The 16,225-nt window shown below is 30.8% G+C and overlaps 1 protein-coding gene across 8 annotated transcripts; it reads left to right on the forward strand.

Moving 5' to 3' along the window:
• The first annotated feature begins 2,241 nt into the window (after window positions 1–2,241).
• Window positions 2,242–15,039, forward strand: LOC109793720 (uncharacterized). 8 transcript variants are annotated; one of them, XM_083062427.1, is made up of 9 exons: window positions 2,242–2,711; window positions 2,802–2,877; window positions 3,721–3,800; window positions 4,224–4,326; window positions 4,435–4,480; window positions 4,589–5,102; window positions 5,345–5,493; window positions 13,514–13,694; window positions 14,801–15,039. In XM_083062427.1, the coding sequence occupies exons 6-8, from the start codon at window positions 5,048–5,050 to the stop codon at window positions 13,661–13,663; spliced, it is 354 nt and encodes a 117-aa protein (XP_082918553.1). In that variant the 5' UTR covers window positions 2,242–2,711; window positions 2,802–2,877; window positions 3,721–3,800; window positions 4,224–4,326; window positions 4,435–4,480; window positions 4,589–5,047; the 3' UTR covers window positions 13,664–13,694; window positions 14,801–15,039. The 8 variants fall into 8 exon arrangements, 7 of the variants coding, with proteins under 7 accessions (XP_082918553.1, XP_082918548.1, XP_082918542.1 ...); XM_083062422.1 differs by having other exon boundaries at window positions 4,958–5,102; XM_083062416.1 differs by lacking the exon at window positions 4,435–4,480 and having other exon boundaries at window positions 2,808–2,877; window positions 4,958–5,102.
• The last annotated feature ends 1,186 nt before the right edge of the window (window positions 15,040–16,225 follow it).

Genomic DNA, 16,225 nt, shown 5'->3' on the forward strand with positions numbered 1-16,225 from the left:
TATTTTAAGATCGTTATAAGTTAATTATGTGTGTATGAGTTTGAAAATTTCCTTTTATTACTTATTTGTGTTCCCAATCTAAAACAATATATATATATATATATATATATATAAATTATATGCAAATATATAAACGTATCAAATTAGGGTTAATATTTATATTTTAGACGCTACACTTAATGCATATAGTTGTACTATGTTAATTGACTCAAGATTAAAAGAGAGATGTTGTTTTAAAAGATGAATTTGTGAGGATATGTGGTTGTCGTGCTTTACAACCCTAATTGTCGAAAAACTTTTTTTGAGTATAGTTGTCTCTTGAAGTGAAGTGTTGAGTTTCCTCCAACTCCTTAGTTGATACTATATGGGAATTAGGTCAAGCCATATTGATTAAAAGTGACCAATGTAGAACCGTATGGGAAAGGTTGAGTCATACGTGTATAAAGTGATCAACCGAATAAGGTACAAGGTCGAGGGCCCAAATCCACAACTAAGTATTATAAAGGACACAATATTTGGTGGTGAAATCTAAGAAACCATATTGTGTTGTGGATTTATATTCAAATTTGTTATTGATCTAGCTAGCTCAAAAAGATTGTGTTGTTAAGTTGATTTGGTAGTCAAGCCACTTAAACTGCCCACCTGTATTATAAGAGATCTCTTAGTTGAAATGTATGAAGATGTATCATGTTGTAGTGTTGATATGTTGTGAAGTTGATGTGTGTTGAAAGTTGATGTGTTGTTAGGTTGCAATGTTGTCACTAGTACAAAATATACATTCTACGTCGGTTATTTTACGGATTTTACGTCAGAAAAACGTGTGACGTTGAAGCGGGAGATGTAAAATTTACGTCAGACATAACAAATTTGACGTAAATTTACGTCGGACATAACAATTTTGACGTAAATTTACGTCAGACATAACAATTCTGACGTAAAAAGTTGTAAAAAAATTATATAAAAAAAGAAAAACGACTGCAAGCAGAACGGAGAACGGGCCGTTCTCCAAGCAGAACGGCCCGTGTTGCAACCCGAACTTGGCTCTCCTCCTTATTTTCCTCTGCTGGTTTTTCCTCTGGCTTCTCTTCTCTGTTCTCCTCAGGCTTGCTTCAACCACTGGTTGTTCCTACTCAAAATATAAAAAGGAACACATAATAAGTACAAGAACTAATTAATGTAGACCAAGTTATAACACTATCAGCAAGAAAAAAGGTTTCACTAGGAAATATCACCTGTTTTTGCTTCCTCACCCATTTTCCGTATGAATGGAGACTAAAATGTTAGAAAAATTATAAGGAAGGAAGGAGTATAGGAGGCGGAGGGATTTCAACGCGCGGGAGAAGAAGTTTTTGAAATGTCTCCAAATCTCCAGCTGCTAGAGACCTTCTTTTAAGGGCAGTCATGTGCATTATTTACGTCGGACAAGGGGGGGTCCGACGTAAATTATGCAATCTACGTCGGAGGGTAATTGTATCCGACGTAGAATGTATAATTTACGTCGGATCCCCCCTTGTCCGGCGTAAATTAGTTAGCTTTTATTTACGACAATGCCACCGCCTATTTATAACGTTGTATTTTGGGAGTTCTGACGTAAATGGGATGACGTAAAATCCTATTTTTGTACTAGTGTGTTTAAGTGTTGTGTTGTGAACTATTGTGTTGATTACATATTGTATTGTTGAATAAGCTATGGTGTTGACATTATGTTGTGTTGAATAGTCATACTATTGATATTCTAAGTTGGTATGCTATTAAGTTGTGTGGCTTATGTATGAAGTTGGATATGTTGTTGAGTTGTAAGTATATGTTATATGTTGAAGTTGTTGTATAGTTAGTTTAATATTTTTATACTATGTTGTTTCTTTTGAATCCAATTTTACTCGTACGTTTCTTTATTATTGGACTACGATGATCATATACATTTTATGGAAGCATAATAGGAATAGTTGAAATAAACATATTTTGAGGGTCATGCTAGAAGATAACAATGTCAGTTTAGACTACTCTGATGTGACTAGTTATAGTTGTTGCTTGACCGATAATTTAAGATTTATGTCTTCAATTTAGATTATTGTGTGTATATGTGATCACTACTAGAGAATTACTGTTCTACGACAGCAATTTTACATAGATTCTAGTAAAAATGATGTAAAATATGAATACGGTGGCATTTTTGTAATTAAATGTAAAAAGTTAGAACATTTACATCAGTTTTAAGTAGAACCGATATAAATTTGTACTGTTCTACATCTGTTTTTGGATCAACCGATATAGTATTGAAAATGTTCTACGTCTACTCAACATGACCGATGTAGCATTGAGTTCTCATATCGAAAACCATCTCAAGAACCTATCTAGAAACACATTGGATCATCTTCGTTCTACTTCTCTAGCCAAATTCTTGATTCCTTCCCAAGCATTGAATTCTTCTGAACGTTCCGTCTCGTCCCTCTCGTCAAACGCTCCATCTCGTCAAACTCATTAGCCCTCTTCGAATGGGCTCCCTCTTGTGATGACCCACCTCCCTCGAAACCCTCGACAACGTCGTCAATAGAGAGTTTAGAAATGGTTCCCTTTTTCGTTGGTTCAGAAACCCTCGAAACCCTCCCACAAACACGATATCATTCTCCTCCTCTTTGGAAACACAATCAATTTATTCCAAATTAAGGCCCTCTTTGACTGTGACGACGACGAAACCTAACGATTGCAAGGTAAATAAATTTCTTCCTTTTCTCTCAACTCATTCCTCTAATTTCACCAATTCTACTAAAAACTAAACTCTTTTTAATGATTTTTTTTAGCAACAGAGGTTCTCCAAGGGGGAAGTGATGATTAGAAAGGTTAGAGAAGAATTAGAGGGGGAAGGCCAATCGAAAGGTAATTTTGCCACCTTGTCTCCAAGGTTCTTTTGTGCAGTATTCTAATTGGGTTAATATACTTGGTATACCTTGGATGCATGGAAGCTTTTCGGTTTTCCTTATGCCCATCCACATATGCCAGATGCCATTTTTGTGGGTCTGTCTCTCAAAAATTGTTCAATGGAATGATTTTTTTTATTTCTCTATTAATATCTTCATGTATTAATCTTTATCAAAATTATTTTTGGTCCGTTTAATTATTGAAATAATCAACATCAATCCCTTGAATTAGGTTAAAAGGTTTTGAATCAATCATATGCCAAGAAAACATAAGACACTAATTTGGGATATATGATGGTTCTGTTTGGTCATGTTTATAGGGAACTTACAGCTATTTCACTGTTGATGATAATGATAGTTTCTTTTTAATTATTTTGGTCTATTATTTTACAGACTAGAAAGTAGACATGGAGCTCTGATTGTGTAGGTTTATAGAAATTAGTCCTTGATATACAATGGCGCATCCAAATTAAATTGATTAATGGCAACATGAATGAACTTTTATAGAAATTTTCTAAAGATGAAGCTTATATGTTGATTTTAGCTTTTTCTTTTTTCCTTCTTAATGCTATCAAGCTTGCTTATCTCTAGGGGTTCCACTGGAACCCCAACTACCCATGCTATCTCTTCTACCATGTAATTTTCAAAAGCCTGATCTAGTTTCTATTCTCTGAGTCCCTCGTTCAACTTGTCAACAATTTGAATTTGAGATTGTAAAATCCAAGATAGTGTATTTGTGGTTAGTACAAGAATTTAATTTTGAAAATTTCCCTGTTAAATTCCATCCTTGCCTTTATTTTAGATTCTGGAAAAGTTTTTGGAATGGCAGCAATTTAGAGTCTTTACATCATCAACAAGTCTGGTGGATTGATATATTATAAGGTATGGTTATTTTTATTCTCTTTGTTGCTCACTAGTCTCTAATTCAAACTTCAAATTATTTTCTGGTGGGTTTCTAAGAAATTTATTTTGTATGCCTCTGAAATTGATGGCAGAAAGCATTGATGTTGTTGTTACTGTTTCTTTCTCTGTTTGATGAGCTAAAACTCTTGCATTGTTAATTAGTTCTCATATTTTCGCTCACCATTTAGACTGAGCTCTAGCTTCTAAATTCACTTAAAGAAATGACCAAGATACCTTAGGATGTGTGGGTCTGGGAAGATGCATCATAATGATAGCTTAATTTTCTTTCCAACCTTTTATTAAAAGAAAATAAATCAATTTTAATATTTTATTTATAGTTGCCACTAAGCTTTTCATTTTACATGGAATCTATTAAAATTATGTTAATCTTTTGACATGTAGGATTATGGGTCTGCTGGACGAATGGATACCAATGACAGCTTGCGTGTGGCAAGTTTATGGCATTCAATGCATGCTATCTCTCACCAGTTATCACCTGTTTCAGGTTGTTTAGGAATTGAACTTCTCCAAGCAGATATATTTTAAGAGTTATATTGCTTCAAAATTTTAACTATAATCTTTATTGTTTGGCTTCATTCTTGAATTTGTTTAGGTAAAATATGTAGCTGCTGGGTTGCTAAATTCAGCTTGTACTGATGGTACTTGAATCTAATTAAATCTTTTATTTTTCTTTTTTTCTCATTTCATGTCTGGTTGTACTATGCATTAGGAATTTTTTTTGCTATATCTTGATGTAAATGTTGCAGAAAATGGTTCTGTTTTTATATTCGGTGAAAGAGGGATTGACAAATTGGTATGTTCAATCACAAGTGATTATTTTAGTTCAGTGGTTCTACTTTACATTTTGGAGTGGAGTAATTTGCCCGAGTTCAAAAGATATTCTCCAATCATACATAACTTATATGCACTTTTTGTTCTCTCCAACCAACCTTAATGTCTTGATCATTCTTCAAATTGGAATTTGAATTAGTACATTTTGTTTTTCTATATTTAGATCAATTCCTATGATGACTATTTTGTTTTTCTATATTTAGATCAATTCTTAAGATAAAGTCCTATTGTTTAAGTCATTTTTGAAGTTATTACTTTCTAACTTGTTACTTTTCTTTCTTCAGAAGCTCACACAATTAGGTGTGGAGAGGCTTATTTTTCGTGTTGTTCCTAGTGTGCTAGAAACATGGACGGACTCTTTTAGCTTCGCAAAGATGACTAATTTTGAGAGATCTCAATTTCTGGACTATACTTTCCTAGATTTTCAGGGTACCATCATGTGCTAGAAGCTATTGACAAATATTCCACCTCGAGATTTTCATGGGATGTTTTACAATGTGACATGGATGCAACAGAGGACCATAGCTATTCATTGAATATTAAGTTTAAGTCTAGTTTCTTTCGAGCTAATTTAAATTATCACAAATTTTTTGATAATATTTACTGCATCTCCAAGTGATACTTTCTCTGAATTTTTTATTGTTAAAAGTTTCCTTTATTTCATTACTCAGGGACTTCTGCTGATCTTAAACCAGTTAATCAAGGATCCTTAACAATTCATGGTCTGCACTTGAATGTGCTATTTTTGAGGAAGATGAGCTTTTTCACTGATAAAAAGGAAATTCAGAGGTCTGCTACAGCTCTGAGGTATGTTGCACATGTAAGTATTAGCACCTACCTGGCCCTTTTTATGCCTCAAAACTGATTGTGTTATTCTATCTTGTGCCGTTTGTGATCCATTTCCAAAATGTGTTGTCATACTAAAGATGCTTTATTGATATTATGTTGTTATTGTTATGATATTATGTTTTTCATAACAATAACAACATAATATCAATAAAGCATCTTTAGTATGACAGCGTAAGAAATACTATTTTAATTCTTATACTCAAATTTGTTAAATATTGTCACACTAAATCTATTTATTAGTGTCTCTATTAATGATAATATTACATTAAACTCAATTAATTTTTTATAATTATCTTAATCTACTACTATCAAATATGTTATTTGTGACTCGAAAGACCAAAATAAATGTGTTAAAAATTATATGGACTAAAAAAAGAAGTTTTAAATTTGAGAGAACAAAAATAAATTTGTCATAAATTTAAAGGACAAAAACATATTTAAACCTCAAATATATTTCAATATTTGTAACTATGTTAATATGTCTTATATATATATATATTGATACTTAAGTAAAAATTAAAAGTAATTGGCAAAATACATTGAAAGTTATAATAATATAAATATAAAAAATTAAAAATTATAAACTCAACATCAATACTTTATACAAATTATTAAATTAATTTATTATAAAATTATTAGAGTCGTCTTAGTGGTAAGAGTGGGATAGATGCATAAGAACTTACATTATATTCTAATATAGTCCTTCATGTGGTCATTCTTAATCAGTCGCTCCGTTTGTTTAATAAGTGTAAAATAATCCTCCATATCATGGCCACTATTTTTGTGGAATTCGCACCAACAATTTCTATCAAAGCCTAGGGATTAACTTCCCTAGGGGGAAAACTCAACAAGCAAGCCTCATTAACATCTTTGAGAATTCGCCACTTGGAAACGCTTAAAGTAGTCAGATTTTGCATCTCCTCATAATCCAACATTTCATTAAATCGAGGTACTCTTTGGTACTCCCCTCTTCTTAATAGCCTCCCACTTTCTTGGTTGACCCAATCATTTATGGGTTTTAAGTGTTGACTCCCCGAAGTCAATCGGAAACCTCCTTCTTGTCTTTTCTCAACTTCTTTCTTTTATGTTTCTTTATTTTTCCTCAATGTGACTCATAGCTCTCACATGTATCTCGACCATACTCTTGGCTATTCTATGAATAAGTGATTGCGAGAACTGACTGAACCTTAATCCTCTACTAAACACCACCACAAACATTCTCTCATCTGAATTAGTGACTTTGACAATTACCCAATTAAAGCTATTCAAATATTCCTTCAGGGATTTGTTGGGTAATTGCCCCACATCAAAAAGATTTGTTACTGTTAATTAGGGTCATCTTCTTGTTCCTTGTAAATTGGGCAAAAGTAGTCGTGATAAGGCATCAAGGTCAGTGACCAACTTGTTTGTTGGTCAGCTAAATCACTTCAAGCTGTTGTCATCGTGGGAGTACCTACAAACAACTTGCAATAGGTTGCTTCATTTCCTCGATCAATCAACATATGAGCTTGGTATGTCATAAGGTGCTCATTAAGATCTTGAGATCTGTCAAAAGGTTGAATATGTGGTACCACCAGATGTTTTGGTATGATCTCATTTTCAAAAGGCACTAAATAAGGTTGAAAAGGTCTCGGTGGTTTTGTTCCTTCTTCCATATTGCCTTGGCGTAGTGTGGCGATTTGTGCTTGTAAGGCTCCTTGAGTTTCTTTCACTCTCCTTTAATAATCTTCATTTTTTTTACCTCAATATCTCTTGATCTTCGTGGCATAGACCTTCTATATCCTCCATTATCCTATATTTTTCTTCATTATCTCTCTTCAGTGTTTGATGGAGTAGGCAAGTGAAGTGAAAGAATTTGCTTCCTTTTCCTTCTCCAAGCACACGGATCTTCTTCCTTGATGAAGAATTTTGGACTTGAATGCAGTTTGGAGGTCAAAGAAGAGTGAATTCCTAAGCTAAGATGGAAGCATCCAAGCTAGAAACTCAAAAGAGTGCCTACGACCAAGGCTTAGAAACTAGGATTCCTAAGGCTAAGACTATGGACTCTTTAGGTGAATTTGAGAGAGACTTGGCTGAAGTGAATTTTCAGAAATCTCATTAATGTTCAAAGTATCTACACAAGGAGGGAAAGAAGTATTTATAGGCCATGGATCAAGAGGAAGTGGCGCCACCTCCATGTTCTCAAAATGGCACCAATTTTGAAATCAAATTTGAATTTGAATTCAAATTTTGACGTCCACTCTTGCCTCCCCATGTGGCAGCCCCTCTTCTAGAATCCTAATTATATTTGAGTGTAATTTAGAGTTCATTTGATTAGTCACATGTGCAACCACCCTTGGCATAAAACATGTGACTCAAATGAAACTCTAATTACCTGTAAATGTAATTACAACTTTATGATTCACACCTAATACTTATTCCCTTTACATTCCTATTCTAAGGGCCTAAATACAATGACCAACCAAATACAGTGGTAAGGAAAAATTACAAGAATAAAAATGAACCCAATATTGGGTACCAAAAGCCCAAAGGCCCATAAAGCCCAAAAACAGGCCCAATAAGCCTTTGGCCAAAAAATGCTAATCTATGTAGTCCAAAATACAAGACCAAAATATATGAAACTTATACTTATATAATATTTACAAAATAAAAGGAAATGGATGTCTCAAGGTGTGACCCATGTGAGGAGTAACTTCATGTCTAGCCCATTCCTCTTAAATCTTTCAAGGTGTCACCTCTTGACCTCCTTGGCATGATTCCATCAGTGTTTCCATGGTAGCCATGATTTCTTATAACATGGGATCATTATCAACAACCACTATGTTATGTCGATGATGTTGCTCTACTTCCCCTGCCCTTCTTCATGCATATGCATTCTCCTGCCATAGAACCTCCATAATTGCCAAGACTTCTTGCAATGTTGGATTGTTGTCTATGAAACTAGTATACCCCTTACTCCACTGATGTCTCCATCGTCGACACCATTGGAGCCTTTATTGTTAGTCCCCTTGTATTTCTCCTTAGCAACCTCATCATTATAAATTATTGCTCACAATCAGGGACGGAGCCAGGATTTCAATACTGGGGGGCCGAGAATAAATAATATATAATTTATAATAAATGAAAATTAAAATATATATGTATATATACTGGGGTGCCATATAGTAATATATATGTATATAAAAAAAATTAAAATTGTTGGGGGGGCCGTGGCACCCGTAGGTCCCCCCTTGGCTCCGTCCTTGGCTCACATCAGGCAACCAAGGTGTGGGATATCATTTTACTTGTATCCCACAATGGGCTCCAAAATGTTCTGGTATATGGGACCACCTCTTGAGAATTCTAGCTACTATCTCGAACCATAACATTTAGTGAGTGTAACCTAAACTATCTTGGTGTTTCCCCTTCTCTTATATACTAGCCTTTATTTCAAGCCAAGATCCCTTACCTCTTGTCCTTATCCCTTAAAAGGTGTTGTGTCTTCAATGTAATTAATGACTTATGAATCTTAGTCATTATTGTAACTATTCCTCATATCTCGGACAATTGTCTTACACTACCCTAAGGTTAGAAAATCTTGGCCATTTCCCGATACCATAAGAGTAGGATAAGAGGCTCAGCCACAATCCAAATATTCAAAAGCCATCGTTGTTAAGTTGGACTAGGAAGGTTGACATAATCTTGATATATCACAATTATTGTATTTGTCCCACCAAATGCAATTAACAATGTATTTGCTATTAAAAACACCATCTAAATACTCATTTTCATACTTGCATTTAAAATAATACTTATATCCAACCTCGTATTTGTTTGGATAGCAATTTCCATCCTCATTCTAATACACGTTGGGTACCTAGATACCTATGCTTGTATCTGTGATACCTATTCTACTCCAAATAATTTAAAATAAATATTTATAAAATATAAGTTAATAAATTTAACTAACAAATAAAAATAAAACCAATTACAATAAAATAAATAATCTAAAATTCCTTGCCCCGATGTCACACTATCAGAGTAATCACATGACTCAATTATTGGCACATTGAATGCCACTCATGTCAAGATCTTCCTCACCTAAAAACAACAACAAAACATACGGTGAGAAAAGAAGAGATTTATAAGAAAAGCACAGTAGGAAATTTCCACAAGACAATCTCAATTTCAAAAAATATATAAACCCAATATCCATCCAAACATATTTAACATCATCAATTCTAAAGTCAATCCATTTCACTTCCACATCACAAATCATATATACACTGTGTCACACATCTAGCATTGCATCACGCACACGCCCATGCTAACGCATCACATGTCCAACACTGTGTCACGCACACAACTACATAAATAGGAACAATTTTGATATCGTTTGGGATTGATCCTGAGCACTCCTCCTCAGAGCTCTATTCTTTCCTTCTAACCCTTTAGAACGTAAAAATGAAGCAGATAGGGTTAACTCTTTTACCCATTTTTTAAAATAATCCATTAGACTAAGTCAACCCAACCCGTTTCTCTTCCCGACCATCTGTTTTCTCCAAAATAATTAAATATAATACAAAATACTTTATCCCTAATTATAATAATAATAATAATAAATATTTCTAAACCAAAATATAATAATATAATTTCAATATCAAAATGTCCAATAAAATTAACCTTTTAAATTTTATAATAAAATATATAATTAATGTGATTGTAAAAATATAGGAGGTTGTATCTCATCTCGACTCCTAAATTATCCCTTAAAACATAAATAATCATTTAAAATGCTAATACAAATACTTATTTAATATGTATAAAATAATTATCTAAAACATAAAAAATAATTATTTAAAATGTACAATATATTTTCTTATAATAATAAAAATAATTCTACCCAAATATAATATTATAATAATAACATTGTTTTTTAAAAAAAAACGAGGTATTACAGTATCTGCTACCCAAACTTAACTAATATAAGATGTTAATAATAATAGAGAAAAATTAGTTATCTATACTAAACTTTATCTCTTTTATGAAAAAATATTATTAATTTTAATTTTACCTAAACTGAAATTATTGAGACTAAAAAGATTAATGAATAATTAAATATGCGGGGTGGGCATTTAATGAAGCGCGCGAGTTGAGACTTGAGACTCCGACGCGGTCATGAAACTGTAGTCTGCATAATTAGGAAATAAAGCTGCAATTTAATCAATCTAGATTCCTTGTGATGAGTATGAAATCAATTAAACTGAGATTGCGTATCATCATTTGTTCCTATCATTATAAAATTATTCAAACTATGGAAAACATTAGCAATTTCACCTTCGTTAAACCATTAAGACTCCTTCGTCCTAACTTCATATTCATATACCAATGCAAATGCAATACGTTGACTATTCTTTCAATTCAAACAACTCATTCATATGCAATTTAATACTACTCGTTTTCTTGTGTTGTGTATGAATTATGAAATCAATATTATATTTTTAACTTCATATTCATATACAAAAAATATATTAATTTATATTTAGAATTTCTGGGAAATGAAGCAGCATTTTACAGTCTCTTAGGTAACAAGGATGAGAGATTAGATAACCCATTTTATATCGTTCACAGTTTGAATTCATTTAATGACAACTTCTCACTCATCCTTTCATGAAAATTTTCATGCAAATTCATCACCATTCAAGTCACATTAGCAATTTCACCTTCATTAAACCGTTAAGACTCCGAATGAGGAATTCAACATTTCAAACTTCAACTACTCTATTTCGTGTGATTATGAATCCAGTCCATGAAGCTTATTTTACAACGAATTTCATTGCAAGTTCCTTTAATTGCATGTAACATGAATTTTGTGCCTATAAATATAGAATGAAATCATATTCCTTTGATAAAACAAGTCTCCACTCGATCCAAAGCACATCTAAAACAAGCTAGTCTATTATTTGTTTTGTTCAGCAAGAATGGGTTTGAACTCTCAAAGCTCCAGGTAATTAATTGTAGATCTTAGTTATGAAAGGGAAGTTATGGTATATGGTTGTGGAATTATTGTGTAATAATATGCGATACTATCTCTGTGTCAATTAAAATTAAATTTCCTTTATTTACATGTAGTTGTTATTTAATTTACTTTCCTTTTATCTTTTTTAATTTAGAAATTATTTTACTTATATGCTATTGTCTCACTTTCATTACTAAATAAATAAATATGTTATTTTACATTTCAACTAGTTTATCATCTAATCTTATTAAATACTTTCAATTTGATCAGTTATCTTATAAACTTCTAATTTTTCAACTCCAAATATATAGTTTATAAACTTTCAACTAGCTTATTATACTTTTCATACACTAAATATTTCATTAACTTATTATCGTTTTATAATATAAAGTTACTCTTTTTCTTTTGTATTCTTGAAAAGTTTTTCTTTTTCTTGATTTTTATATCTTCATTTTGTAAAATAAAACTTATACAATATTACTTTAACATGGAGTTTATTTATTTTTACATGTGTATTTTTCTAATGGATTCTTTATGTAATTATTTTCTCCATATATTTGAATTTCATTGTTTGATCTTAACACATTAATATATTTTTCACTTTATCCAACCCAACCTTGTTGGTTCTGCCTTTAGGTTCTAAAATTTAAACCTAACAAAATTGAATTCAAGACACTTATAGCCTTATAACAACCATAATGCCCCCAACACAACATGGCCTCTACACTACAAGAGGACTATCATGTCCCAACCATCGATCAACCCATCACTTTCTTCCAACACTCCACCTCTTTCAAAGCTTTTTATCATTGTCTCCACAAGCATCACACACCATTGCCCCTCTTCTTAACAAAAAACCATAGGTCTGGCACAAAATTACCTCTTATGCAACAAAATCCTTTTGTTCAGGTATCATGAAATATTGTTATTGTTGCTCCTAACCAAACCATAGGTCTCTCACAAAATGATATTCTCCACAATATAATTCTTGTCTTTTTTCTCAAGTATGACATAATTGGTCAGGTATCTTGGCTCCTATTTGGACTTGAGTTTGAATCCAACTTTCCTTGTGTTTTATATTCTTCCACGCAAATTTGTGATGAGAATAGGGTAGACAATTCGTACTCTCATTGGAAATCTTCAAAGGGGTTGATGGTTGGCCCTGACCTTATATACAACTGTGTCTTATCCTAATCTAAACGATTACGTTACAAAAAAGAAAGGATCTTTATCCCTACAGACTTTTGACACCATTATCATCGCCCTTAAGTCAAATACCAAAAGCCTTACTTCGCACCAACAAACTATTAATCGAATCCTAGTGCATTTTCCACAGTGTGCCTATTGTTTTGCAAAAACTCCTTGAAAAAGTCTACCTCTCATCTCTCAAAACAAACAAGGCCTACTTTTTTTATTTTTTATTTTTTTTTATTGCAATTTTATCATTTTTTATAAGCTAATATTATTTTGTTGCTCGAACAGATAACTTGACCTAAACAAACTCGACAAACATTGAATTGATTTAATTTGACTTGTCTAGTAAAAAATTAGGGAACTCAAACCATCTCAACCTAATTTAATTTGATGGATTTCAACTTCTAAACACTACAAACCTGGCTAAATTCAATCTGATTATACCTCTATATAAAAGTTGTAAAAAAAAATTAAACCGGAGGAGTGTTCTTAATAAATTAAAAATAATACATAAAAATAATTAATTAAAATAGTGTCATAAAATGCTTAAATTCGCTCATTCAAAAAATAATATTATTATTTAATTTATCCATTATAATATTAATTATTTTAATACTCTAATTTTTTTTTCCTCCAAATCTCTACAAAAGAGAGTGATAACATAGCAGAATAAATTGTAATATTAATTATTTTACTACTCTAATTATTTCTAAAAAAAAATTATGCGGAAAGTTCTGCCAGCAAATCTGGTTCTCACTCTAAGAATGGTAAAGAAAAAGAATATAAATCCATAGCACAGTACGCAGGTTATGCGGAAAGTTCTGCCAAAAAATATGATTCTCACTCTAAGAATGATAAAGAGAAAAGACATGATTCCACATCAGATAAATTGGGTAATAAGGAGAAACCTGTCGACAAAAGTGGCTCTAAGAATAGTCGAGGAGGTTGACTCTTGGCTTCACCCATGAAATGGCAAACAGGTAAACCTATTTTTTTTTTTTTTTGTTTTGACAAATTTCTTATTTGTTTTGTTAAAATATAAATTATAAAGTAATGACCATGCCTGCTACTGATTCTGAATATGGTGGAAATAAATAATATCCTTTTGGGTTTTACATGCCATTGTACATTTTATATTACCTCACTCTGGAAAAAACAAAAAAGTCAAGTCATGGTATTAATTTTTTTTTATTTTTAAAGAAAATGTATTAAAACAAAGAAAATATCATCATTTCTGAAAATGGATAAATGTTGTCCTACAATACTTTATTTATAAATATATTGATAAAAAAAGAGAAAGAAAACTAAAAAAATAAGATGATTGGATCAATCGAGTTTATCAAAAGAGAAATTCTACGGTACCCATCTTATTTGAGAGGGTACTAGTACAGTGTTTTATATTTTATATTTTTAATAATTTATTTAAATAATATTTATGCTATTTTATTCTTTTAATTTTTAAATTATTTAGTCATTTTATTTTTATTTTATATATTTTAATTTATTTGTAATAATATTATTATATATTTAAATAGTTTAATTTTAATAATTTTTTAAGTATATTTTTATCTTTTCATTTAAAATTTTTGAATTTTTATATTTTAATTTTAATAATTTTTTAAATATATTTTGTCTTTTTGTCTTAAAATTTTGAATTTCTATATTATAATTTTAATAATTTTTTATTTCTACTATTTATTAATTTTTTCTTTTTTTAATATTTTATAATATTATTGAAATTTTATAATTTTAATTTCTATAATTTTATCTTACTTTTTATTTTATAAGTATAATTTAGATTCTTCATTTTATAATTAAATTAATCTTTTTTAAATTTTTTATGAGTTTTTATATAAAAAAATATATTGAAACTCTTCGATCTTTGAGGGTACCGTAGCAATTCCCTTATCAAAATTAAGAATAATAATAATCCGATAATAATTGGGATACATTATCCTTTATGTGATTCAACCTGATTGTCCAAATAATTTGGATTTTTTTTGTGGCTTTTAGCTTGTGTGGGGTTGGTGTTGAGTTGAACCTATTATCATTCCTATTCACTATCATTTTATTTTACTTTTTTCAGGTTTATTTGCTAGTGGAACATATATATGTCGGAAGAAAATTTACAAGAAAATTTACGTTGGTTAAAAGTTCAGTGATTGTGTGGAATTGTTTTAGACTCTAGTGTTTACAAATAAATTATTGTAAGTAGGAAGAAGTGCCTATTAATTTCGAATTCACAAGTCTTTCTAAATTTCTATGTAAGTTTGTATTTGCATTTGATGGTTTATTAATAAATTAAAGCAGTATGTTATAATCAAATTCCATTCTAATGAGCTGAAGGCAGGTTCAATTCGTAAGTTTGTGTTTAAGTTTTTTTATTAAGTAAATACTAATTTTACTTTTTAGTAACTATATTTTTCATGGATATATTCTTATTTGGATATTATCCATTTTGGGTGAAGCAATTTTGCTGGTTAAAGTTTATCTTAAGATTCTTCTAATTCCTCTTTGTTGCCCTGTTTCTAGATTGGGTTATTTCTACCCCCAAAATGTCGTATTAATCTTAAATAGAGTTATTTAAGCCCAGACTGATTTTAATACTCTCTAATTGGGTCATTAAAGCCATAACAGTTTAGGCTATCTATTTTCTTCTTTCATTTTATCTCCCGTTTCGGATTTTATTATTTTATTAAAATATATTAAAATAATTAAATTTCTACGTAAATTACATTTAATAATTATAATATTTAATCGTATTATTAAAATTAACCAATATTATGTTCATAAATGTAATAGGTTGAAAATCTATTTATTTTGTACTAACAAAATGTGATATATAGCTGATAAATAACCATGTCTTTTAAACATGTTACAAAGTCATCTAAATTCAAATCTATGTGTATAAAAAACACTTGTCAAAAAAGAAGTTAAATTTTAAATAAATCTTTGTATTTTAAAAGATTAGTTCTTAGCTCTCGATTAAAATAGTTAGATTTTAAATTACATAAAATGAACATCAAAGTCGTAGATAAAAGAAGCAAGGTAATCTAATTTCCCTGATTTCCTTGTGTACAAAAGCATAAGAGAACTCAATATTATAACTTTTTCATATTCAAATATTCACATACCAATACGATACGTTAATGACTTCTATCTGTTCCTTCAATTCAAAAACCGCAAATGCCCTTTTATTTCTCTGCAAGTAAGTTTAAAATCTCTTACGACAGTACCACTGTACTAGTCTACACGTAACTATTAAAGTCACAATTTTTCTTTTAATTATCAAATGATGTATCTGATTTTCCAAACAACACGAAATTTATGTTTTGTAAAATAGTACCCAATGAACATAAAATGGCAAAAGTAAAATGAGAGAGAGAACAAACGACAATTGCCTTTATTTTAATTAATAAAAAGAAAATGAAAAAAGGAAAACTTCATATTTCAATAAATATAAGAATTGTACAAAGAGGTGATTCCTTGACTTATATTTTGCATATAAAAT

Source organism: Cajanus cajan, chromosome 1 (genome assembly GCF_000230855.2).
Source record: "Cajanus cajan strain Asha chromosome 1, NIPB_CcT2T_4, whole genome shotgun sequence".
Lineage (NCBI taxonomy): Eukaryota > Viridiplantae > Streptophyta > Magnoliopsida > Fabales > Fabaceae > Cajanus > Cajanus cajan.

Excerpts from the sequence above, each read along its gene's own strand:
- LOC109793720 (XM_083062416.1), top strand. The coding sequence starts at position 4,228 with ATGGGTCTGCTGGACGAATGGATACCAATGACAGCTTGCGTGTGGCAA. Across the intron at positions 4,327-4,957 it reads CCAGTTATCACCTGTTTCAG|AAGCTCACACAATTAGGTGT; the intron begins GTTGTTTAGGAA and ends TTCTTTCTTCAG. Across the intron at positions 5,494-13,513 it reads CTCTGAGGTATGTTGCACAT|TACGCAGGTTATGCGGAAAG; the intron begins GTAAGTATTAGC and ends TCCATAGCACAG.